Source organism: Nyctereutes procyonoides, unplaced genomic scaffold (assembly GCF_905146905.1).
Source record: "Nyctereutes procyonoides isolate TBG_1078 unplaced genomic scaffold, NYPRO_anot_genome, whole genome shotgun sequence".
In the NCBI taxonomy this organism is placed as follows: Eukaryota; Metazoa; Chordata; class Mammalia; order Carnivora; family Canidae; genus Nyctereutes; species Nyctereutes procyonoides.
In genome coordinates, this window is record NW_026575051.1 from 7,775,192 (window position 1) to 7,800,083 (window position 24,892).

Here is a 24,892-nt window from a genome sequence, read left to right on the forward strand (position 1 = left end):
GTGTCTGCCTTCGGATCAGGTCATGATCTCAGGGTCCTGGGCTCAAGCCCTATGTTGGGCTCCCTGCTCAGTGGGGAGTCTGCTTCTCCCTCTCCCCTTCCCCCTGCTTGTGCTCTCTCTCTCTCTCTCCCAAATAAGTAAATAAATAAAATCTTAAAATTTCCCAATGGAATGATCAAAGGAAAGGTGAGAGACTGAAGCTAATGGACCTTTGCAGCTCAGCCCCTCCAAACAGCAGTGTGTACCTGATAGAATATCTCCGTATGTATGCATGGTGAGTCTACATTTAGAACTGTTCACTGAAACACTCTTTTTCCACCCCCCCCCCCATCTCAGGTTCATTATGACTTTGGGTTGAGAAATATTCTATCTGTATTGAGGACACTTGGATCTCAAAAAAGAGCCAGACCAGAAGATAGTGAACTGAGCACTGTCATGAGAGGACTGAGAGACATGAACCTTTCCAAGCTGGTATCTCCCTTCTCTGAATTCACTTCTCCTTCCAGATTCCTACCTGACTGTTTCCCTCCTTAGCTGATACATGGGGGTTGGCTCAGGTTGAGCTCTGAGCATTAATGATAACAGGGACATTGTGCCAATGAAGCTACTACCCCTATGCCTCCACAAGGCAAAAAGCCCATGGCCTTGTATGTGCAACATGGGCTGGAAATGCATCCTCTTTTCAGCTATGAACCATAAAATAGGCTTCATTGGTGGGCTCTGGCCCCCAAATTTCAGTCCAGCCTTCTACCATTACTCATAATGTAACACAAACTCTAGAACATGGATATCTTGGCTTCTTGGATTTACTGAGAACCATGAGAGCTTTCACTTTCTCAGAATCTAAGTACATTTTAGCTATGTGTCTTCCAAAGCATCAGCACCACATTTTCCAAAAGTGCATTGAAAGTTCTTTGTGAAGATGATCATAGCTATCTTGCTGCTTTCATATTTGTCATATGACAGCCAGCTTCTTTGAACCAACTGGCAGACACATACACGTACATGTGGTATTTATTCAAGGGCATATATGTTGGGGAGGGAGGGGCAAGGGGGTGGAGGAGTAGGATCCTCAACTCACCTGGCCCCACAAACTTACTTAGATAACTTTCAAAATATCCTGAGCACCTACAAATTCGACCCAAGATTTAAAGAGAAAACAGCTGGAATGCTACAGAGAGAAAAGTTTGGCTTCTAACAAGAAAGGAAGGAGGAAAATAAATAAATAAAATATAAAGTGGGGGAGGGGAACCGCGAGTAGCGGGGCTAAAGTGAAGCAGTGAAAGACTACAGGGTGGGAAAGCCCAGCCCTGGAGAAACGGTAACTTTAAAAATCCATGCCGGAGTTTTCCCTGATGGAAAAGTGCTCAGCAAGGAAATCGGGCAGAATCACAGGAGGAGCAACGAAGCCTCAAGATTCCCGGAGTCACTATAAGAGGAGGGGCACCTGGGGGAAACTTCCCGCAAACCACGGTCTGGTATCAGTAAAGGGCTGGCATGCCACAGCCCTCCGGGCCATTTGGGAAAAGCCAATCAGTTGGGCGGGCTGGCTCCAGACGGCGGTGGCTGTATCCCATTCCCTTTGGGAGGGGAGGTCCCTGAGAGCACGGGTCCAGCAGCACAAGCCCAGGATCCTTGGGCGCCCAAGCGGACAAAGCCAGTTATCCTCCCTTCCCCCCAGGACAGGTAGAAGTGGGGAGGGCACAGGACAGTGAGGAATCTCCTGCCGCTGGGGGCCCCCAAGCTGTGCAGATCAGTGCACCTGCGCCGCCCCCGGGAGCATCTAGGCCAGTGCGGACTGGGAGACTACGATTAGTTACTCGGGGGGAGCTGACTCCAGGGCTGCCGCCATTGATGTTTTTCCTCTTTGTTTCACCATGTGCCTGGGAGAGGTGGGGCCTCTAAGGAACAAAAGCCTCACAGGATAAACAGCTTATACTGAGCCAGCACCTGACAAGGGGTAGAGCATCTCCCCCCAGGCACACACACCTGAGAATCAGCGCAGCAGCCCCTCCCTCAGAAGACCAGCTGGAAGAACAGGGGAAGAGTGAGTTTACTGATGAAGCAGGGCTGGAAAGCTCCAGGACTGAGGGAAAATAGTACACAGAACTAGATGGTCCTTTTTTTTTTCTTTCTTTTTCCATTACAACTCATTTTTATATCAGACTAAAAATTTCCAACATTTTTTCTCTTTTCCCACCCTAACTACAATAATTTACCAGCTCTTCATTTTTAAGTTTTTTCCTTTTTGACTTTCATATTTCTACAATTACATGTCTTAGATGTATTTTTCACTTCTGGATTCCCTTCAACGTATCAATTTAATTATGAGATAAGGGTTTTTGTTTTTTCTGCCTTGTTTTATTTTACAATGGTGGAAGTTAGCACCTTCTAAAACACAACCAACATACACCCAGAACCAAGTGGAACACTGTGTTGGTTCATCCTGTGAGATTATATTCTCTCTTCCTTGCCATTCTGCCCCCCCTCTTATCTTATTTATGTTTTTGTGGTCAATGTTGGGGATTTCTATAAGTATTGCTGGTTTATATTAATTTGGGATTGAGCATCTTCTAACATACAGAACAAAATACATTGAGAAACAAGAGGATCGCCTTCTAGGACTCCTCAGGTAGACTACATTCTCTTTCCACTACCACTTCTTCACCACCATCGTCCCCTGTTTTTTTTTCTCTCTTTTTCCTTTTCCTCATTTCTTTACTTTTTTTTTCTTTTTTCTTCTTTGTTTTTGCTTTTTTGCTTTTTATTTTTACTTCTTTATTTTAAAATTTGTTTTTCACTTTAGTGGTCCTTTTGTTTTATTTTGTTCTGTTCTTTTTCTTTTATTTTCTGGTCTCTGACCTCTTCAAAATCATCTAGGGTGTATTTAACTTAGGTTGTGGTTGATATTTTTGACTCAGCCTGTCCTACAGCTACTCTGCAATGGAAAAAATGACTAGAAGGAAGACTTCTAAAGAAAGACCCTGAAATAGTACTCTCTGCCACAGAGTTACAAATTTGGATTTAAATACAATGTCAGAAAGTCAATTCAGAAGTACAATTATAAAGCTACTGGTGGCTCTGGAAAAAAGGGTAAAGGACTCTAGAGACTTCATTACTTCAGAATTGAGATCTAATCAGGCCAAAATTAAAAATAGATTAAAGGAGAAGCAGTTCAAACTGGATACCTAACTGGTAGGGCTAATGAGGTGGAAGAGAGAGTGAGTGACATAGGAAACAAGTTGATGGTAAGGAAGGAAGCTGAGGAAAAAAAGAGAAAAACAAGAGCCTACAAGGAAAGGCTTAGGGAAATAAATGATAGCCTGAGAAGAAAGAATATATGTCTAATTGGGATTCCAGAAGAGATGAGAGAGAGAGAGAGAGAGAGAGAGAGAGAGAGAGAGAGGACCACAAATAATATTTGAACAAATCATAGCTGAGAACTTCCCTAATCTGGGGAAGGAAACAGGCATTCAGATCCAAGAGATAGAGAGGAGCCCCCCCACCCAAAAATCAATATAAAACATTCAACACCTCAAAATTTAATAGTGAAACTTGCAAATTTCAAAGATAAAGAGAAGATTGTTTTAAAAAATATTTTATTTATTCATGAGAGGCACAGAGAGAGAGGTAGACACACAGGCATAGGGAGAAGCAGGCTCCTTGTGGGGAGCCCAATAGGGGACTCTATACCAGGACCCCAGGATCATGACCTGATCCAAAGGCAGACACTCAACCACTGAGCCACCCAGGTGCCCTAAAAAGAAAATTCTTAAAGTGGCATGAGACAAAAGATTCTTCCCTTATATCCGGAGAAATGTCAGATTAACAGCAGACCTATCCACAGACACCTGGCAGGCCAGAAAGGCCTGGCAGGATATATTAAGGGTATTAAATGAGAAGAACATGTAGCCAAGAATACTTCATCCAGCAAGGCTGTCATTCAGAATAGAAGGAGAGATAAAGAGCTTCCCAGATAGGCAGAAACTGAAAGAATATGTGACCACCAAACCAGCTCTTTAAGAAATATTAAGGGGGACCCTGTAAAAGGAAGAGGGAGCCCAAAGAAATGATCCACAAAAACAGAGACTGAATAGGTAATATGATGACACTAAATTCCTATCTTTCGATAGTTACTGTGAATGTGAATGGGCTAAATGATCCCATCAAAAGACGTAGGGTATTGGGCTGTATAAAAAACAAGACTCATCTATATGCAGTCTACAAGAGACTCATTTTAGACCTAAGGACACTTTTAGCCTGAGAATGAAGGGGTGTAGAGCCATTTAACATTCAAATGGTCCTCAAAAGAAAGCTGGGGTAGCCATCCTCATATCAGATAAAGTTTATACCAAAGACTATAGTAAGAGATGAAGAGGGACACTATATCATACTTAAAGGGTCTATCCAACAGGAAGACCTAACAATCATGAATATTTATGCCCCTAATGTGGGAGCTACTAAATATATCCATCAATTAATAACCAAAGTAAAGAGATACTTAGATAATAAAACACTAATAGTAGGAGACTTCAACACGGCATTCTCAGTAAATGACAGATATTCTAAGCAGAACATCACCAGAGAAACAAGGGCCTTGAATGATACACTGGACCAAGTAGACTTCACAGATACATACAGAACTTTCCATCTGAACACAATTGAATACACATTCTTCTCAAGTGCACATGGGACTTTCTCTAGAATAGACCACATACTGGGTCACAAATCAGGTCTCAACTGATACCAAAAGATAGAGATTGTCCCCTGTATATTTTCAGACCACAATTTTTTGAAACTAGACTCAATCACAAGAAGAAATTTGGAAGAAAAACACATGGAGGTTAAAGAGCATCCTACTAAAAGATGAATGGGTCAACCAAGAAATTAGAGAAGAATTAAAAAGATTCATGGAAACTAATGAAAATGAAAATACAACCATTCAAAATCTTTGGGATATAGCAAAAGCAGTCCTAAGAGGAAAATATATTGCAATACAAGACTCCTTCAAAAAAAAGGAAAAAAAAATCAAATACACAAGCTAACCTCGCACCTAAAGGAGTTGGAGAAAGAACAGCAAATAAAATCTACACCAAGCAGAAGAAGAGAGGAAATAAAGATTCAAGCATAACTCAATGAAATAGAGACCAGAAGAACTGTAGAACAGATCAACAAAACCAGGAGTTGGTTCTTTGAAAGAATTAATAAGATAAATAAACCCCTAACTAACCCTACTAAAAAGAAAAAAGACTCAAATTAATAAAATCACGAATGAAAGAGGAGAGATCACAACCAATACCAAGGATGTACAAACGATTTTAAAAATGTATTATGAGTAGCTATATGCCAACAAATTAGGCAATCTAGAAGAAATGGATGCTTGTATGGAAAACCACAAGTTACCAAAACTGGAACAGGAAAAAATAGAAAACCTGAACAAGCCAATAATCAGTGAGGAAATTGAAGCAGTCATCAAAAACCTCCCAAGACACAAAAGTCCCAGGGGAATTCTATCAAACGTTTAAAGAAGGAATAAAACTTATTCTACTAAAGCTGTTCTGAAAGATAGAAAGGGACGGAATACTTCCAAACTTGTTTTGTGAGGTCAGGATCACCTTAATCCCCAAACCAAAGACCTCCCAAAAAAGGAGATTTATAGACCAATATTCCTGATGCAGACAGATGCAAAAATTCTCAACGAGATACTAGCCAATAGGATCCAACAGTACATTAAGAAGATTATTCACCATGACCAAGTGGGATTTATGGGTGGCTCAACACTCATAAAGCAATCAACGTGATAGATCACATCAACAAGAGAAAAACACAAGAACCATATGTTCCTCTCAATAGATGCAGAGAAAGCATTTGGCAAAGTACAGCATCCATTCCTGATTAAAATGCTTCAAAGTGTAAGGATAAAGGGAACATTCCTCAATATCTTAAAAGCCATTTATGAAAAGCTCACAGTGAATATCATTCTCAATGGGGGAAAACTGAAAGCCTTTCCCCTAAAATCAGGAACATGACAGGGATGTCCACTCTCACCACTGTTATTCAACATAATACTAGAACTCCTAGCCTCAGCAATAAGAAAACAGAAAGAAATAAAAGGCATTAAAATTGGCAAAGAAGAAGTCAAACTCTCCCTCTTCACAGATGACATGACACTGTACATAGAAAACCCATAAGACTCCACCCCAAGATTGCTAGAACTCATACAGCAATTCGCCAAAGTGGCAGGTTGCAAAATCAGTGCACAGAAATTAGTGGCATTTCTATACTAACACTAATGAGACTGAAGAAAGAGAAATTAAGGAATCCCATTTACAATTGCACCCAAAAGCATAAGATACCTAGGAATAAACCTAACCAAAGAGGTAAAGGATCTATACTCTAAAAACTACAGAACACTTCTGAAGGAAATTGAGGAAGACACAAAGAGATGGAAAAAACATTCCATGTTCATGGATTGGAAGAATTAATATTGTGAAAATGTCAATGCTACCCAGGGGATTTTACACATTTAATGCAATCCCTATCAAAATACCATGGACTTTCTTCAGAGAGTTGGAACAAATCTTCAGATTTGTGTGGAATCAGAAAAGACCCCGAATAGCCAGAGGAATATTGAAATAGAAAACCAGATCCGGGCGCTGATGCCAGATTTCAGGTTGTACTACAAAGCTGTGATCATCAAGACAGTGTGGTACTGGCACAAAGACAGACACATAGATCAATGGAACAGAATAGAGAACCCAGAAATGGGCTCTCAACTCTATGGTCAACTAATATTCGACAAAGCAGAAAAGACTATCTACTGGAAAAAGGACAGCCTCTTCAATAAATGGTGCTGGGAAAATTGGAGCCACGTGCAGAAGAATGAAACTAGACCATTCTCTTGCACCATACACAAAGATAAATCAAAATGGATGAAAGATCTAAATGTGAGAGAAGCACCAAAATTTTAGAGAACACAGGCAGCACCCTCTTTGAACTTGACCACAGCAACTTCTTGCACAATACATCCATGAAGGCAAAAGAAACAAAAGCAAAAATGAACTATTGGGACTTCATCAGGATAAAAAGCTTCTGCACAGCAAAAGAAACAGTCAACAAAACTAAAAGACACCCTACAGAATGGGAGAAGATACTTGCGAATGACATATCAGATAAAGGGCTAGTATCCAACATCTATAAAGAACGTATTAAACTCAACAGCCAAGAAACAAACAATCCAATCATGAAATGGGCAAAAGACATGAACAGAAATTTCACCAAAGAAGACCTATACATGGCCAACAAGCACATGAGAAAATGCTCCGCCTCATTTGCCATCAGGGAAATACAAATCAAAACCACGATGAGATACCACCTCACCCCAGTGAGAATGGTGAAAATTAACAAGACAGGAAACCACAAATGTTGGAGAGGATGCGGAGAAAAGGGAACCCTCTTACACTGTCGGTGGGAATGTGAACTGGCACAGCCACTCTGGAAAACTGTGTGGAGGTTCCTCAAAGATTTAAAAATAGACCTGCCCTACGACCCAGCAATTGCACTTCTGGGGATTTACCCCAAAGATACAGATGCAGTGAAATACTGGGACGCCTGCACCCCAATGTTCATAGCAGCAATGTCCACAATAGCCAAACTGTGGACGGAGTCACAATATCCTTCAACAGATGAATGGATAAAGAAGAATGAATATATATATTCTATATATACAATGGAACATTAGTCAGCCATCAGAAAGGACAAATATCTGCCATTTGCTTCAATGTGGATAAAACTGGAGGGTATTATGCTGAGTGAAGTAAGTTAATCAGAGAAGGACAATCATTATATGGTTTCACTCATATGGAGAATATAAGAAATAGTGACAGGAATTAAAAAGGAAAGGAGGGGAACTGAGTGGGAAAAACTATTGAGGGAGACAAAGCATGAGAGACTCCTAACTCTGGGAAATGAAGAAAGGGTTGGGGAAGGGAAAGTGGGCAGGGGGTTGGGGTAACTGGGTGATGGGCACGGAGGGCACTTGATGGGATGAGCACTGGGTTTTATACTATATGTTGGCAAATCGAACTTCAAATCTAAAAAATTTAAAAGATTTAAATTTAAAAAATTTAAAATTTAAAAAATTTGGGGGGATGCCTGGGTGGCTCAGTGGCTGAGTGTTTGCCTTGGGCCCAGGGAGTGATCCTGGGGTCCCAGGATCGGGTCCCACATCGGGTTCCCTGCATGGAACTTGCTTCTCCCTCTGCCTCTCTCTCTGCCTCTTTCTCTCTCTCTGTGTCTCTACCGAGTAAATAAATAAAATCTTTTTTTTTTAAAAAAGATAAAAAATTTTGGAACATTAAAAAAAGGGATCTATGTATTACATATTGTGCCTATGCCCTGGGAGCACAAGAGAAAGAGGAAGAAATGGTTCTTAGGAAGCTCCCAGTCTAGTTACAGAAACTAACAACTAACATCCAGTGGCTCCCTACCATTACAGAGTTTTTTTCGGTGATAATTGTCTTGGTTGTGTCTCAGCAACTCTGTAGGGTATGAATGGCTAGTGTGCTCATTGCCATTTGCCTTTTGAGGAAACCAAGTCTAGAAGACTCACCCACAATCACAGTCAGTTGAGAAGCTGGAACAAAAAAACCACAAGACTTTCTGACGCCAAATCCTCTGCCCCTTTCAGAGGATAAAGTCTTCTTGAAACTGCTAGGCAGGAATTCCAGAAGGCAACAGAGGAGTCCCAGAGAATTAGGAGATACCAAAGGGGCTAGCAGTTGGGAACACAGTGATATTGATATTAATGAGGATTAATTAGGGTTAGTTTTCTCAAACCTACAGCTTGTAAGGAAGGCAGAGCACCGCTCTGATGGTTTTCCAGTCACTGTTGGATGAGCCAGGCAGGTAGGGTTATGGCTATTTTCTTCCTTCCTTCCTTCCTTCCTTCCTTCCTTTCTTTCTTTCTTTCTTTCTTTCTTTCTTTCTTTCTTTCTTTCTTTCTTTCTTCTTCTTTCTTTCTTTTCTTCTTTTTTTTCAGATTTTTATTTATTTATTCATGAGAGACGGAGAAAGAGAGAGAGAGAGAGAGAGAGAGAGAGAGAGGCAGAGACACAGGCAGAGGGAGAAGCAGGCTCCATGCAGGGAGCCCGATGTGGGACTCGATCCCGGGACTCCAGGATCATGCCCTGGGCCGAAGGCAGGCGCTCAACCGCTGAGCCACCCAGGGATCCCCTATTTTCCTAATTTAAATGGAATATTAATACTCTATTTTCATGGGGCTGGGACTATTACTTGCATGTTTTTTTTTTAAAAGATTTATTTACGATGGACATAGAGAGAGAGGGGGGCAGAGACACAGGAGGATGGAGAAGCAGGCTCCATGCTGGGAGCCTGATGTGGGACTCGATCCCGGGACTCCAGAATCACTCCCTGGGCCAAAGGCAGGCGCTAAACTGCTGAACCACCAGGGATTCCCTGCATGTATAGGTAATATGGATTCAGAGGTAGTGTTTAGCAATTGGTTCTAGAGGATACAAGTCATGGTAAGAGAGTGGTATATGATTTTCTGGGCATCTAGTGATATAAATGCTATGACCTTCCTCACCGGCCCATAATTATTTGTTGGCTGAAGAAGTATATTTATTCTCTGCCATCTTAGGTTGATGAAGATGAACCCCTGTTCCTCAGCTTAATCAATGACCTGTTTCCAGGATTACAACTGGATAGTAGTACCTATGTGGAACTGCAAGCTGCAGTAGCCAACCAGGTTCAGATAGAAGGTTTGATTAACCACCCGCCCTGGAATCTCAAACTTGTGCAGGTAAAGACATTTTAATCTATTACCAGTATCATAACAAGTGTGTGTTGTCAAAAGATCACCATTTGAAGAGAAGAATGCAGGGTATTAGCTTTACTTAATGTAAAGGTTGAAAGTAAATGAAAAACATCCTTGCAAGCAGAGTCTTCAGGAGGATGTGTTGATGAGAGAGAGAGAGAGAGAGAGAGAGAGGATTGACCCTGCCTTGCAGTAAACAAGCGGTGACTTACTGAGATTACCTATTTCTGGGGAGCAGGTTGGGGAGTAGCCAGAATCTCAAGAACAGTTGGGAGGAGAGTAGGGTTTGTTTTTTTTTTTTTTAGATTTTATTTATTTATTTGTGAGAGACGCACAGAGAGAGGCAGAGAGGAAACCAGGCTCCTCACAGGGAGCCCAATGCGGGACTCGATCCCAGGACCCTGGGATCACGACCTGAGTCAAAGGCAGGCGCTCAACCACTGAGCCACCTAGGTGCCTCAAGTAGGTTATAAAAAGCTGGGGAGATGGAGTGACCCTGCTGGCTTCTTGTGTCCGTCTGGCAGTATCACTCATAGCTGGGGACCTTCATGGGCATGGGGTCTGAGGAATCCGGGAATGCTGCTTTACTTCTGCTTTGGGTATGGACAAGTTCACACCTACACTAAAATTTTAATCCTTTGCCTGTGTCTCTTGGTGTCTTTTTGTCCATCACATTTCATCCCTGTGACACCCAGCAGTTGACTCAGCAGAGTCAGGAAGGACTGGTGGAGATGGAGGATTAAATTTCTATGGGCCTGATGTTTCAGGAGTATTTTCCAGGGCGTTTGGAAATGAGGGAGCTGAAATTGTAGAGGGTGTTAAGAACTGCATTTGAAAAATAACAGTTCTTATTTTAATTTACTGTTCTTGCCAGATTACGAGAAGTGAGAGTGTCTAAGACATAACCAAGTTTCATAGGAAAATATGTGAGGAACAGTTTTTAAGTATTTTCATCACCCATGGATTGGAAGCCATTAAACACTTTTTTTTTCAATTTCTGGGAAATTTTTCAAAATTTCCTATGTGACATATGCATCTAGTGTATTGAATACTAAAGTCATAGTCATCTCAGTGGGTAGGGGACTATGGTGATGGTACCCAGTGTCAATAGTGTTACTCTTGAACAGAATGTGATGGGCCGTGTCTTTGCTGCTTCTAAATGATGGGTTATAGTAGTAATGCGTTTTCCTCTAAAATGGTAGAATAACATAACTTCTGCTTCTGATCAGCTGTGAGCTTTTGACTTCTTATTTTTATTAAGAAAACAATAGAGAGGACGTTGTAACAGACTCTGTCTTGTTCTTAGTATGTCTCCTTGAATCTCCTTTACCCTAACCCTGTGCCCTTTCCCCGGCTTCTGCGTGATTCTAATAGCCCACGCTCACCATCCTTTCAGGACGACTGGAGCCACTTGGCTAGCAGGCACTGCCTGGGAGTTTATTGTCCATCCCCCTTAAACCAAACGCTCCTTAGTTAAAGACTGATGGGTGATGGAGCGAGTAGTAGAGTCAAGCTCCCTTGCTTCCCCGAGAACAAACGCAGGTGTAACTTACCTTCCAGCGTGCCCCGCAGGATCTGTGTTAAGGTTCCCTCTAAAGGATTTTGTCCTCGACCGCACCCTGTCTGACTTCCCTTTCCTGTCCTGCTTCCCCTACCTCCTTGTCAGTTTCTCCTGGGAGCGTCGCCTGAACAAATCGGTTGCAGGGACATCCTCCTCTCAAGCTGGTCTTCACTGTGATGGTTTGCTTTGCTGCTATCGCCCACCAGGGGGCGGCATCATCACATTGAATGCACAGAAAGCTTGTGCCTGGAAAAACCTATGTTATGGGCAAACCTAAATCACCAGGAATAGTAGTTTGAGAAGCAAACTTCTAGATCCCCAGTTTATTATTCCCAAAATGTCATTCGAGTTTCACATTGTCATAATTTTAATCACTTATCTTTTTTTTTTTTTTTTTTTTTTTGGTAACTGTGGCGCTCATTTGCTACCTACATCCAGTTAAACCATTTAGGGGAGGGCATTTTTTCATCTTTTAAATAGTGAACTAGTTACTTTAGTAGGAGCTTATTTAAAGCCGTTTAAATTTCAGCACGCTGCTTCTGCAAATGTCAGCAAGAGACTCATTAGTTACATTTTTCAATTGATTGCCCTGTTGTGCAGTTATATGAGACATCTCTGGTGCGTCATGGTTTGATGACTCTAGGGCCCAGTGGTTCTGGGAAGACAACTGTCATAACAATTTTGATGAAGGCATTAACCGAGTGTGGGAGGCCTCACAGAGAGATGCGAATGAATCCCAAAGCGATTACTGCGCCTCAGATGTTTGGCAGACTGGACACTGCTACTAATGATTGGACAGATGGGATTTTTTCCACTCTGTGGAGAAAAACATTAAAAGCTAAAAAAGGTACATGTCAGCTTTCTTCTGTAAACCTCCCCCATCCCCGTACCCCCTTCCCTCACCCCAGTTAAATAACACCATGTTTAAATTTTTTGCAGGTGAAAAGTGATTTTTTTCTCTTTTAATTATTTGCAGGTGAAAACATTTTCTTAATTTTAGATGGCCCTGTGGATGCCATTTGGATCGAGAACTTAAATTCTGTGTTGGATGACAATAAAACCCTCACGCTGGCCAATGGAGATCGCATCCCCATGGCCCCTAGTTGTAAGCTTCTGTTTGAAGTCCATAATATTGAAAATGCTTCTCCTGCCACGGTCTCCAGGATGGGCATGGTTTATATCAGCAGCTCTGCACTCAGTTGGAGGGCGATATTGCAGGTGGGGACCTGAGACCCAGGTGAGTGTGCCCAGGCTCTTCCCCGGGGTCACTCCCTTCATAAACTGAGGTTCTGTTTCTCTGTTGCAGGCATGGTTGAAGAAGCGCACTACACAGGAAGCTTCTGTCTTCCTCGACCTGTATGATAAAATATTTGAAGACATATATACGTATATGAAACTAAGCCTCAATCCAAAAATGCAGCTCCTGGAGTGCAACTATATCATGCAGGTGAGATTACGTACATTCACTATTTAGATTGGAGACTTTCTGCCCACCCTCTTGCAGCTTAGAGGCCAGGTCTCAAATAGAAAATTCATTCAATCCATAGAAATACTTTGATGATATGGCTGTGAAGGTTCGGTGAAGTTTGATTCCTGTTAAAGATTCTGTAAGATTTCATTAGTGATTTTACTACCATCTGCTTTATTATTTTCTCTGCCCAGGGTGGGTGTTGGCAGGGGAAGAGGTATGATCTATCTCTCCCACCGTCAAGCTTAGTAACCTTCCCAGAAAGTGCACCCAATAATGACACTAGACAAAATAAATCAAGCAGGCAGTCCTACAGAAAAGCACAAAAAAGATCTGATGACAAGCAAGAAAACTCAAATGGCAATCTCAGCATTGCAAATTTAGAGTTTATAGATAGGGAAAACTTTTAAACAATTTTCCAAGTAGTTTCTAGCATTGTGTGTGTGTGCTCCCCCCTCCCCCAAACTCAGTGAGTTTTCCTTAATAGTCTTTGGTGGAGGGGGGGGGAGGGAAGCAAAATTAATCATAGATTTTGAAGGGCTCTCCTGCTTCAGGTGATCTTTTATGATCCATTCTGGTGATTTGTTTTTTTCTTAGTTTAAGAAAGGATGCCAGTCAGTGAGGGTGGGAAGATAAGAATTAAAACATAAGGGCCCAAATCAACAAACTATTTAGTAATTACTTTAAAATGCATAATATGAATGAAAATCTTATCTTGAATTAATTGAATTAATTTTGTTTTGCAAGACTGAGAATGTCTTACTGTAGATACATTGCTTTCTGATGCCATATGGGAGTTGGCACACTTTTCCATAAATGAGTGGGTAGCAAATATTTAGGCAAATGTTTGCACAACTGTCCCTCTCAACCACTCACATCTGTTGCTGTATTGCAAAGGCAGCCAGAGACAGTGCCTATGTGAATGAGTGTGACTGTGTTTCAGGAAAACTTTATTTGCCAAACAGGTGGCTGGGCCCCTGGGGCCACAGTTTGCTGAGCCCTGCAAAAAGTGAAAAATAAATACAATCTGAGGTGTAGAAAATTTGGAGTCACTAAACTTTCGATCCAGAAACTACCCTAGAAAACATATAGTCTAAACAAACAAACAAACCCCACATCTAGTTTAGGCCTTTTGTTTTTCAGATCTGGAAACTGAGGCTCAGTGAAGTTGGTGGCATGAGCTGGGGTTAGAAATCACACCCCCAGTCTCCCATTTTGGCATTTTTCTGCTAGTCCAAGAAAACTATTGAAAGCAGGATGACTTTTCTCTAAATGCCGTTTGCTGTAGGACAGTGATCAAGCTATATCTAGAGATATATTTTTTCTTCCCCCTTTTCCTCCTTCTTTTAAGTTTCTTATTTAAAAATTTATGTTTCAAAAATTTGACTGCAAAAATTTATTTTCTTGCATTAAACTATTTCCAGTCTCTCAATCTACTGGAAGGTTTAATTCCCTCCAAAGAAGAAGGCGGTGTTTCATGTGTCGAACATCTTCACAAATTATTTGTGTTTGGCCTAATGTGGAGTTTAGGAGCTCTTTTGGAACTGGAAAGCAGAGAAAAGCTTGAGGCCTTTATACGAAGTCACGGAAGCAAGTTAGACTTACCAGAAATACCTAAAGGCACAAATCAGACCATGTATGAGTTTTATGTTACTGATTATGGTAAGTACAGAGATTACACCTGAAATGAGAGATAATCTTTCTTTCTTTCTTTCTTTCTTTCTTTCTTTCTTTCTTTCTTTCTTTCTTTCTCTTTCTTTCTTCTTTCTTTCTTTTCTTTCTTTTAAGAGTTTGTTTATTTATTCATGAGAGACACACAGAGAGAAGCAGAGTCATAGACAGAGGGAGAGGCAGTCTCCTCACAGGGAGCTTGATGTAGGACTTGACCCCAGGACCCGGGATCACGCCCTGAGCCAAAGGCAGATGCTTAACCACTGAGCCACTCAAGTGCCCTGAGATGATCTCTTTTTCAATGAGAAAAACATAAACTTCCATGAATTATTCTATGGGGAAACGTTAAACCAATTATAAATAACATGATTGCTAATGTCATTTTTAAAAGGCATATATATACAAAGAATAGAAGAATTTTGTGTATTGGCCATGCTGGGACCTGGTAAGGGACTCGAGGCTTCTCCTCTTTCTGGAGTGGCCTAAGTGAAATCTTGCATAAGTAGGTTGGCAATACCTCTTATGTACTTTCTGGTGCTTGAAGAGCAAAGGTAGCAGTGTAGAGGACATAGATTCTTTATGATGCAATAACAGATCAATCCTACAACTTCCCTGTTGGAAATGTCAGAATAGTTAGAGAATGAACCAAGCATATGGGGTCCTAGCTACATGTAGCAGACTTGGCAAAAATCCAGTGTGTCACCTCAGCCCCCAGCTTCCTGTGTGTGACAGGGCCCAATTTTCCTGTCTCTAAGAGAAGTGCCCTTGAATTTGGTACCCTTTACCCAGAGTGTACCTCCAATTCTTCTAAGTTCCAGAGAAGATAAAACATGCCTCCAAAAAAAATGTTTTTACCTCTGATTCTTCCTAAAACCCCAAAGCGGCAAAAGCATTTGTTTTTGTTTTAATGTATAAACTCAAAAGAACAAGAGGGTAGACAGCAATAATAGCATTTTGAAAGCAAGATAGTGAGAAAGGTAAGTGGCACTTGATTTAGCATCCTGGGCCAGGTTGGTCCTAAACTGGCAGTGGGAAGAGTTGAGAAGCAATGTAATGTATGCCACAGGACCTTCAAAGGGCTCGAGAATTGGAAACCGAAGTGAAGGTAGAGGTAAAAACCAGCGGGCTGCTCATAAGTCTGTTTAGGAAACAGAGCTTTGTGTCCTCTTTCCAAAGTCATACTGCTAGACAACTGCATTCACCGCACACTAACTAAAGACTGAAGAATTAGTGTTTGGAGAATGTGAACTACAGAGTTGCCTAGGCTTGGAGGACACTAGACACATCTGAGAGTGGAAGAATCATACTGAAAATAGGGATTAACTGAAAGTTTGTGTTGTAAAAGGCTCTATAAAGACACTGAGAAGTAAGTGAATTTTTTTCATCTGGCCATCTTTAACCAGTAATTCTGTGTGTGATGTGATGCTCTTGAAGATTTGAGATCATAAAAAGGAGCTCTCACTCAAAATGCAAACTAACAAGGAAATGCACCCTTGAATCTAGGTAGGAATTCTGTTACAATCCAGAGCCAATCAAAAGATGGCTCTTTGAAAAGATCCACAAAATTGGTAAATCTCTTACCAGAGATATTGGGGGTGGGGGGAGAGAAGATGTAAATTATCAGAGGGAACATTCCTACAGACCCTATAGACATTAAAAAAATAAGAAGTGAATACTAAAAGCAATGGTATGAAAGTACATTTGACAATATAGATGAAATAGACAAATCCCTTGAAAGATACAAACTAAACCTCATCAAGAAAAAATAGATACCTTCCATATCCCTATATTCACTAAAAAACTGTATAGTTGGGCAACCCTGGTGGTCCAGCAGTTTAGCACCACCTTCGGCCCAGGGCATGATCCTGGAGTCCCGGGATCGGGTCCCATGTTGGGTTCCCTGCGTGGAGCCTGCTCCTCCCTCTGTCTGTGTCTTTGCCTCTCTCTCTCTCATGAATAAATAAATAAAATCTTTTAAAAAAAACTGTATAGTTATAAACCTTCTTACAAAGAAAACTCCAGGCCCAGATGGCATTATTGGTGAATTCCACCAAATACTTAAGGAAGAAATAATACCAATTTTACAGAAATGCTTCTAAAACATATAAAATGTAAGGAAGAAACATATCCCAGATAATTTTATAAGGACAATGTTATCCTGATATAAAAACCAGAGAAATACATTATAAGAAAAGAAGACTATAGATCAGCATTTCTTAGGAATACTTTTAAAAAAATTTAATTTTAAGTAGGCTCCATACCCAATGTGGCTTGAACTCATGATCCTGAGATTAAGGGTTGCATGCTCTACTGACTGAGCCAGCCAGGTGCCCCAACACACATTTCTTAATAACATTTCAACAAAGGGAAGCCCGGGTGGCTCAGTGGTTTAGCGCCGCCTTCCACCCGGGGCCTGATCCTGGAGACCTGGGATCCAGTCCCATGTCAGGCTCCCTGCATGGAGCCTGCTTTTGCCTCTGCCTGTGTCTCTGCCTCTCTCTCTCCTCTCTTTGTTTCTCATGAATAAATAAATAAAATCTTAAAAAAAAATCAACAGGTTAAATAAATCCAAGTGAGCATTTATTCTATGAATGGAGGATTGGGTTAACATTCAAAATACAATCAATATCATTCATCATATTAACAGACTAAAAAAAACAAACAAACCATCAGTCATCTAAGTAGATGCAGAAGCATTTCACAAAATTTAACACACTTTCATGAAACTCTCAGTAAACTAGGAATAGGAACTTTATCATTTGACAAAGGGCATCTACAAAAAAGCCAGCATTAGAATGAATACTTCCTTTCCAAGATCAGGAACAGACAAAGGATGTTCTTTCTCACCACTACTATTCAATGTTGTACTAGAGGTTCTAGTCAGTGTAATAAGGCAAGGAATACATACACACAAAAACAAACAAATAAATAAAATATCTACAGCTTGAAAAAGAACAAGTATGCCTCTGTACAATGGCTAAAATGTACAGATTGGAAAAGAACAAGACAATATGACCATCTGTAAACAATCCTCGAAAAAGTTATTAGAACTAGTATATGAGTAGCAAGGTCATAGGATAAAGGACAATATACAATAATAGGTTGTATTTCTATATACTCACAACAAACAATTGTGAATTGAAATTTTAATATACTATTTAAAATTAGCATCCAAACTTAAGCAACCATCAGCTTAATATAGATTACTATATGCAGAAGATGTTATATGCAAACTTAGTGGTAACCACAAATCAAAAACCAGGGATAGATGTGCAAAGAATGAAGAGAAAGAAATTCAACTATATCACTAGAGAAAGCTGACAAATCGTGAAAGAAAAAAAAAGGATCAGAAAAAAACTACAAAAACAACCACAAAACAAGTAACAAAATGGCAATAAATAAATATCAATAATTACTTTGAATGTAAATGGACTAAATGTTTCAATCAAAAGACACAGGATAACAGAGTGGATTAAAAAACAATATCCCATCTATATGCTGTCTACAAAAGACTCATTTTAGACCTAAAGTCACCTGCAGACTGAAAGTGAGGGGATGGAGGACCATCTATCATGCTAATGCATGTCAAAGGAAAGCTGGAATAGCCATACTTATATCAGGCAAGCTAGGTTTTAAACTAAAGACTGTAACAGATGAAGAAGAGCATTATATCATAATTAAGGGGTCTATCCATCAAGAAGATATAATTGTAGATATTTATGCCCCAACTATAATAATAATAAAGGGGACAATCCAACAAGAAGCTATAACAATTGTAAATATGTATTCACACAATATGGGAGCACCCAAATACATAAAACAGTTAATAACAAACATAAAGGAAATAATCTATAATAATACAGTAATAGTAGGGGATATCCATACCCCACATACATTGATGGACAGATCATCTGAACAGAAAATCAATAAGGAAACAGTGGCTCTGAATGACACACTGGACCAGATGGATTTAACGGATATATTCAGAACACTCCATCCTAAAACAGGAGAATACCATTCTTTCCAAGTGCAGATGGAATGTTCTCCAGAAGAGATGACCTATTAGCCCATGAAACCAGCCCCAACAAATTCAAGAAGATTGAAATCATACCATGCATCTTATCTGACCACAATCCTATGAAACTAGAATTCACAAGAAAAAATCTGGAAAAAGCACAAATACATGGAGGTTAAATAATATGCTACTAAGCAATGAATAGGCCAATGAGGAAATCAGAGAAGAAATAAAGAATTACATAGAAACAAAAATGAAAACACAATGGTCCAAAATCTTTGGGATGTGGCAAAAGCAGTTCTAAGATGGAAGTTGTAGCAATAATTCAAGAAGCAAGAAAAATCTCAAATGACCTAAACTTACACCTGAAGGAGATAAGAAAAAGAACAAACAAAAACCCAAAACCAAGAGAAGGAAGGAAATAATAAAGATTAAAGCAGAAATAAGTGATACAGAAATTAAAAAAAACAAAGGAACATATCAATGAAACCAGGAGTTGGTTCTTTGGAAAGATCAACAAAATTGATAAACCTCTAGCCAGAGTCATCAGAAAGAGAAAGAGAGTATATCCAAATAAACAAAATCACAAATGAAAGAGGAGAAATAGCAATCAACATTACAGAAATAGGAACAATTGTAAGAGAACATTATGAAAAACTATGTCAATAAATTGAACAACCTAGAAGAAACAGATAAATTCCTAGAAACATGTAACCTATCAAAACTGGAAGCAGAAGAAATAGAAAATTTAAACAGACCAATTACCAGCAATGAAATTCAGTCAGTAATCAAAAAGTTCCCAACAAACAAAAGTCCAGGATCAGGCAGCTTCATAGGCAAAGTCTACCAAACATTTAATGAAGAGTTAATATAATACCTATTCTCAAACTATTTCAAAAACTGATGAAGGAAACTGAAGATGACACAGAGGAATGGAAAGACATTCCAATCCATGTTCATGGATTGGAAGAACAAATATTGATAAATATCTATACTACCCAAAGCAATCTTCAGATTTAATGCAATCCCTATCAGAAGACCCAACAGCATTTTTCACAGAACTAGAACAGTCCTAAAGTTTGTATTGAACCACAAAAGACCCCAAATAGCCAAAGGGATCTTAAAAAAGAAAAAGAAAACTGGAGGTGTTGCAATTCTAAACTTCAAGTTATATAACAAAGCCATAGTAATCTCAACAGTATGGATATTGGTACAAAAACAGACACAGAGATCCATTAAACAGAATAGAAAACCCAGAAATAAACCCATAGTGATATGGCCAATTAATCTTCTACAAAGGAGGAAAGAATATCTAATGGGAAAAGACTATCTCTTCAACAAATGGTGGGAAAACTAGACAGCTACATGCAAAAGAATGAAACTGGACCACTTTCTTACACCATATACAAAAGTGAATTCATAATGGATTAAAGACCCAAATGTGAGACCTGAAACCATAAAAATCCTACAAGACAGCATAGATAGTAAATTCTCTGACATCAGCTATAGTAACATTTTTCTAGATATTTCTCCTTAAGCAAGGGAAACAAAGGCAAAAGTAAACTGTTGGGACTATAAAATAAAAAGCTTCTGTGCAGTGAAGGAGACAATCAACAAAACTAAAAGGCAATCTAGAGAATGGAGGAAGATATTTGCAAATGACATAGCTGATAAAAAGTTAGTATCCAAATATATAGAGAACTGATACAACTCCAGGCACCTTTTTTTTTAAAGATTTTATTTATTTTTTCATGATAGACATAGAGAAGAGAGAGAGAGAGATGCAGAGACACAGGCAAAGGGAGAAGCAGGCTCCATGCTGGGAGCCGACGTGGGACTCGATCCCGGGTCTCCAGGATTGCACCCCGGGCCAAAGGCAGGTGCTAAACTCCAGGCACCTTTGTGGTGGGGGGATGGGTAAGATAGGTGATGGGGATTAAGTAGTGCACATGTTGTGATGAACACAGGTGATGTATGGAACTGTTGAATCACTACCTTGTACCCTGAAACTAATATAATACTCTGTTAACTATACTGTAATTAAAATAAGAAACTTAATAAAAAATACATATCTGATAAAATAATCTAATACAGAATACATAAAGGACTCTAGCAATTCCATAATAATGGGTAGACAGCCAAGCCCAATTTTTAAAAATGGGCCCTAAATTTAAATAGATGCTTCACCAAAGATTTATAAATGCTGGAAAAAAGCATATGAAAAGATATTCCACAGCATTCATTATTGAGGAAATGCAAATTGAAAGTATAATGGTTTATCATTACACAGCCACCAGAATGACTAATATGAGATTAGTTCCACCAAATATCGGGGAGAACGTGGAACAACTGGAACTCTCATATTGTACACTGGTATAGCCACTTTAAAAAAAACAGTTTCTCTGTTTCTTAAAAGTTAAACATACACTTTAACATATAACTTGATATTTTACAAGGAAATTTGAAACTGAGGTTATTCCTCAAATGCTGAATATTTTCTTTGCTACACTCAAATGCATGCTCCCCTGCTCTGTTTTCATGCATTCTGTGTACACAGCAACTTTTTTTGGAACAATCCTGAATCATAGTACGATATTTCTGGAGACATTTAAAATGCTAGTGGAAGTGAACAAAACAATACCAACAATGCAAGTAATTTAAATGGCAACAATGGGAACATCTCTGATCAAGTTTACCTAGCCAGTAATGATTACAAGTCTTCATAGATTGTAAGGCACATTCCAGATATGCTAAAATATAACTAAACTTTTTTAGAATTGATGAAATGTGATAATAATTCTTATTATACCAATAATACCAACCAGCAAATTACTAATTATATACTATCAGTTAATAAACTAGTCAGGAGCCTGGGTACTTTATTCATTAGGGTTAGGGCTAGTTTTATTTTCCCCACTTTCCATGGCAAACATTCTACATCCACTGATCAGTTACCCATTTTTGGTCTTTGCCACCCTTTCAGTTGATGTGGGTTACCTACTAAATACTAAACATGTCATTGGTTTTTACCACTAGTCAATTCTAATTCTATTTCAGGCCAGGTGTCTCTAGATGAAGGATTTAGAAGTTTAAAAACTGACCTTATAAAGAGACAAAACAAACTTAAATGATCAAATGCCATATATATTATATAAGCAGATATGTTAACATATTTTTGGAAAATGTTTAAAATGTTCCTATTATTCTGTTGGTTGTTTATATAGCCTTTCATTTTTATATTTTGAGATCACTTTCAAAGAATGCAGTTTTTTGAAGATGAATTTTTACTTACTGTATAGGAGACTGGGAGCACTGGAATAAGAAACTTCAGCCATATTATTATCCAACTGACAGTATTCCAGAATATTCATCAATTTTGGTTCCAAATGTTGACAATGTTAGAACAAATTTTCTGATAGACACCATCGCGAAGCAACAGAAAGTAAGTTTGATAGTTTCTTAGCTAATCACAAGCCTATATGAAGCACATCCCTTTTCTCATGCTATAGGTTGAATAATTAAGCTCCAGGACAAAGAGCTGGAGGTAGTGCCATTTAAGGGAAACACATTTGAAAAATGAGGCCCAGGATATATTCCAACTTAATAACCCCTGAACTGCTAAGGAAAGTGGGGGTCTGCTCTGCTCACAGAGTCGCTCCCTACTCCCATGGTCACATGAATATTTACCCATACTTTCTTCCAGCATAGTTATAGTACACATTTTACATTCATATCTGTAATTAAAGTAGGATTTATTGATTGATTATTTATCTTTAGGATTTATTTTGATGTGGGTCTAATTCTAAAAAGTAATTAAAATTAGTTGTATTAATTTTTACATTAAAAAAATAGCAACCAGAACCATAGCTATTTAAAGCTAAACACCTTACAACAATTATCTGATGATTACAGGCTGTTTTGCTCACCGGAGAGCAGGGAACTGCAAAAACTGTAATGGTTAAGGCCTATATGAAAAAATATGATCCTGAAGTACAGTTATCCAAAAGTCTAAACTTTTCATCTGCCACAGAACCCATAATGTTTCAGGTAAAACCTATCATTTGCTGAGGTAATCAACATCTTAAATGTTTTGAGTGGTGATGACAGTAAAGTGTATATGCATATAAAACCTAATGTGTGTGTGGGGGAAATGGAGCTGCACTTGGCATTTGGCTATTAGCTTTCCTAAGGTTGAGATTGAAGCCAAATCCATACAGCCTATTTTGACCCAATATTGAGGCTGAAGCCGAACTTTGTGTATAAAATTAGTGATCAATATTCCAATAATGTATTTTTTCAATCTGACAATGTCTATTTTAATAATGATATTTATACATATTAAATAACTCAGTTCTACTCTGAAAGACCTACTCCTCATTTCTAGGAATATGGTTTGAAATCTAACACTTAACACAAACATCTCTTCTCTAGAGAACAATGGAAAGCTACGTGGATAAGCGAATGGGAAGCACATATGGGCCACCAGGAGGCAGAAAAATGACTGTATTTATTGATGATATTAATATGCCTGTGATTAATGAATGGGGAGATCAGGTATGATTAAAATATCTCCTAGAAAATGAGATTTAATCATTATTTTTAGTTATATATAAAAAGTGTCAATAGCCTTTGTCTTATGAAACCTCATAGCAATTCTGTCTCTTTCAGCTTCTCTCTTATAGCTGGTATTCTCCCTCCTTGAAATCCATGTTTTCCAGCAATATGTCTTCCTGCCTTCTGGCTTCTTGATTTCGGTGCCCTTTCTGGCTCCTCTCTTCTTTTCCCCAGGGTTTTATCTTTGCTGTTATTGCTTACTCTATATACTCCCTCCAAGGAATACCTGATTTAGAAAACATCTTTTTTTTCCCCTTTTTAACTCTGCTACACACGTGTCTTCCTTGTGATCATCTGTCAACCCCAGAGTCATTCTCCATCAGAGAACCTCACTGATGCTGCCAGAATTTTGTTCCTCGTGGGATTCCCAACACCTCCCTCCCACCACCGCCCACTGCCTCATCAGTAATGTCTTTTTAAAAAGATTTTATTTATTTATTCATGAGAGACACAGAGAGGGAGGCAGAGACTTAGACAGAAGGAGAAGTGGGCCCCATGCAGGACCCTGATGTGGGACTTGATCCCAGGACTCCAGGATCACACCCTGGGCCAAAGCCAGGCACTCAACCGCTGAGCCATCCAGGCGTCCCATCAGTAATGTCTACCTAGAGCTGCCAGGACCCATCCCATCTGGCCTTTTATCCAAGTTCACCTCAGATACCTCTAGGAAGTCAGGACTCCCAGGTCTGTGCTCACCCTGAGACTATTCATCAAACAGCTCTACATGGTCTTTCTCTGATCTCATTTCCTACTTTCCCCAGTCCTGAAACCTTTCTGTGTGGTTGCTTGCTTGAGTTTCTTAGTAATAATTTTTGAACAAGGAGCCTTGCATTTTCATTTTCTCTGGGCCCCACAAATCATGCAGCCTGCTTGTTATAATTTTCAGTGATGCTGGTACCAACATATGTGATCTTGGCCTCTTTGCTCCTTGAAATCTCCTCCAATGGTCATGCTTTCCACCCCATGTGAATTACTCATTCATGAAGTCATACCTACACCTTGTCATTATCAAGAATGGTGAACCCTTCATTATCTCAGTTTCAAGCATTTTATCCTCTGATTACCATGTGTACTCTTTGTAGCTCATTCTCTCTGCTACCCAGACTCCAGATGGAGCTACCACGATCCATACTTCCCACCATCATTAAACCCTCCCCTATTTCTTCTAGTTTCCTCATTTGCTTCCTTTCCTAGCTTAAATTCCATGATGCATCATTATAATCACCATGTCATACATCCGCTACCCACATTAACCACATTAAAGCCTTGTTGAAACTCTCTGGCTGCTCTCTGCCCATCTGCACCGATGCAGCTAACCTTGGCAAGATAAAACCACACAATCCTGGCTTCACTTTAAAATCATTATCATGGACCTCAACTTCCATTCAGGCTCCTGGTCTGTGAGATGACTATTGATTGCATACATTCTTCATTTTCCCAGACTTCCAACACTTCCAACAGTCAACCCACAGCTAAGCACAGATGTGTTGCAGCTTTCTTCCCGTTTCTCTGAGAAAATTATTTTTTCCTTTTGTTTGTTTCCTATCCATTCACTGTACTCAAATTCTATGTTCTAGTGATTACCCTAGACAGCACATCCTGCATGCACAGATAATTAAAAATAAAAATAAACCCTTTATTCCTATCTTATACAGCTAATGACTTTGGGGTTTTTTTTGTATATTCTTTTATTGGAGTTCAATTTGCCAACATATTGTATAACAC

At 39.4% G+C, this 24,892-nt stretch overlaps 1 protein-coding gene across 1 annotated transcript in view; it reads left to right on the forward strand.

The window, feature by feature from the left end:
* Positions 1 to 24,892, forward strand: part of DNAH8 (dynein axonemal heavy chain 8) — a 331,702-nt gene that overhangs the window by 146,190 nt on the left and 160,620 nt on the right. Inside the window, exons 44-52 of the mRNA XM_055330260.1 lie at positions 337 to 471; positions 9,662 to 9,823; positions 12,000 to 12,246; positions 12,376 to 12,617; positions 12,706 to 12,846; positions 14,292 to 14,529; positions 21,853 to 21,995; positions 22,466 to 22,600; positions 22,985 to 23,107. Coding sequence (XP_055186235.1) covers positions 337 to 471; positions 9,662 to 9,823; positions 12,000 to 12,246; positions 12,376 to 12,617; positions 12,706 to 12,846; positions 14,292 to 14,529; positions 21,853 to 21,995; positions 22,466 to 22,600; positions 22,985 to 23,107 — 1,566 coding nt within the window. The remainder of the gene's footprint in view (positions 1 to 336; positions 472 to 9,661; positions 9,824 to 11,999; positions 12,247 to 12,375; positions 12,618 to 12,705; positions 12,847 to 14,291; positions 14,530 to 21,852; positions 21,996 to 22,465; positions 22,601 to 22,984; positions 23,108 to 24,892) is intronic.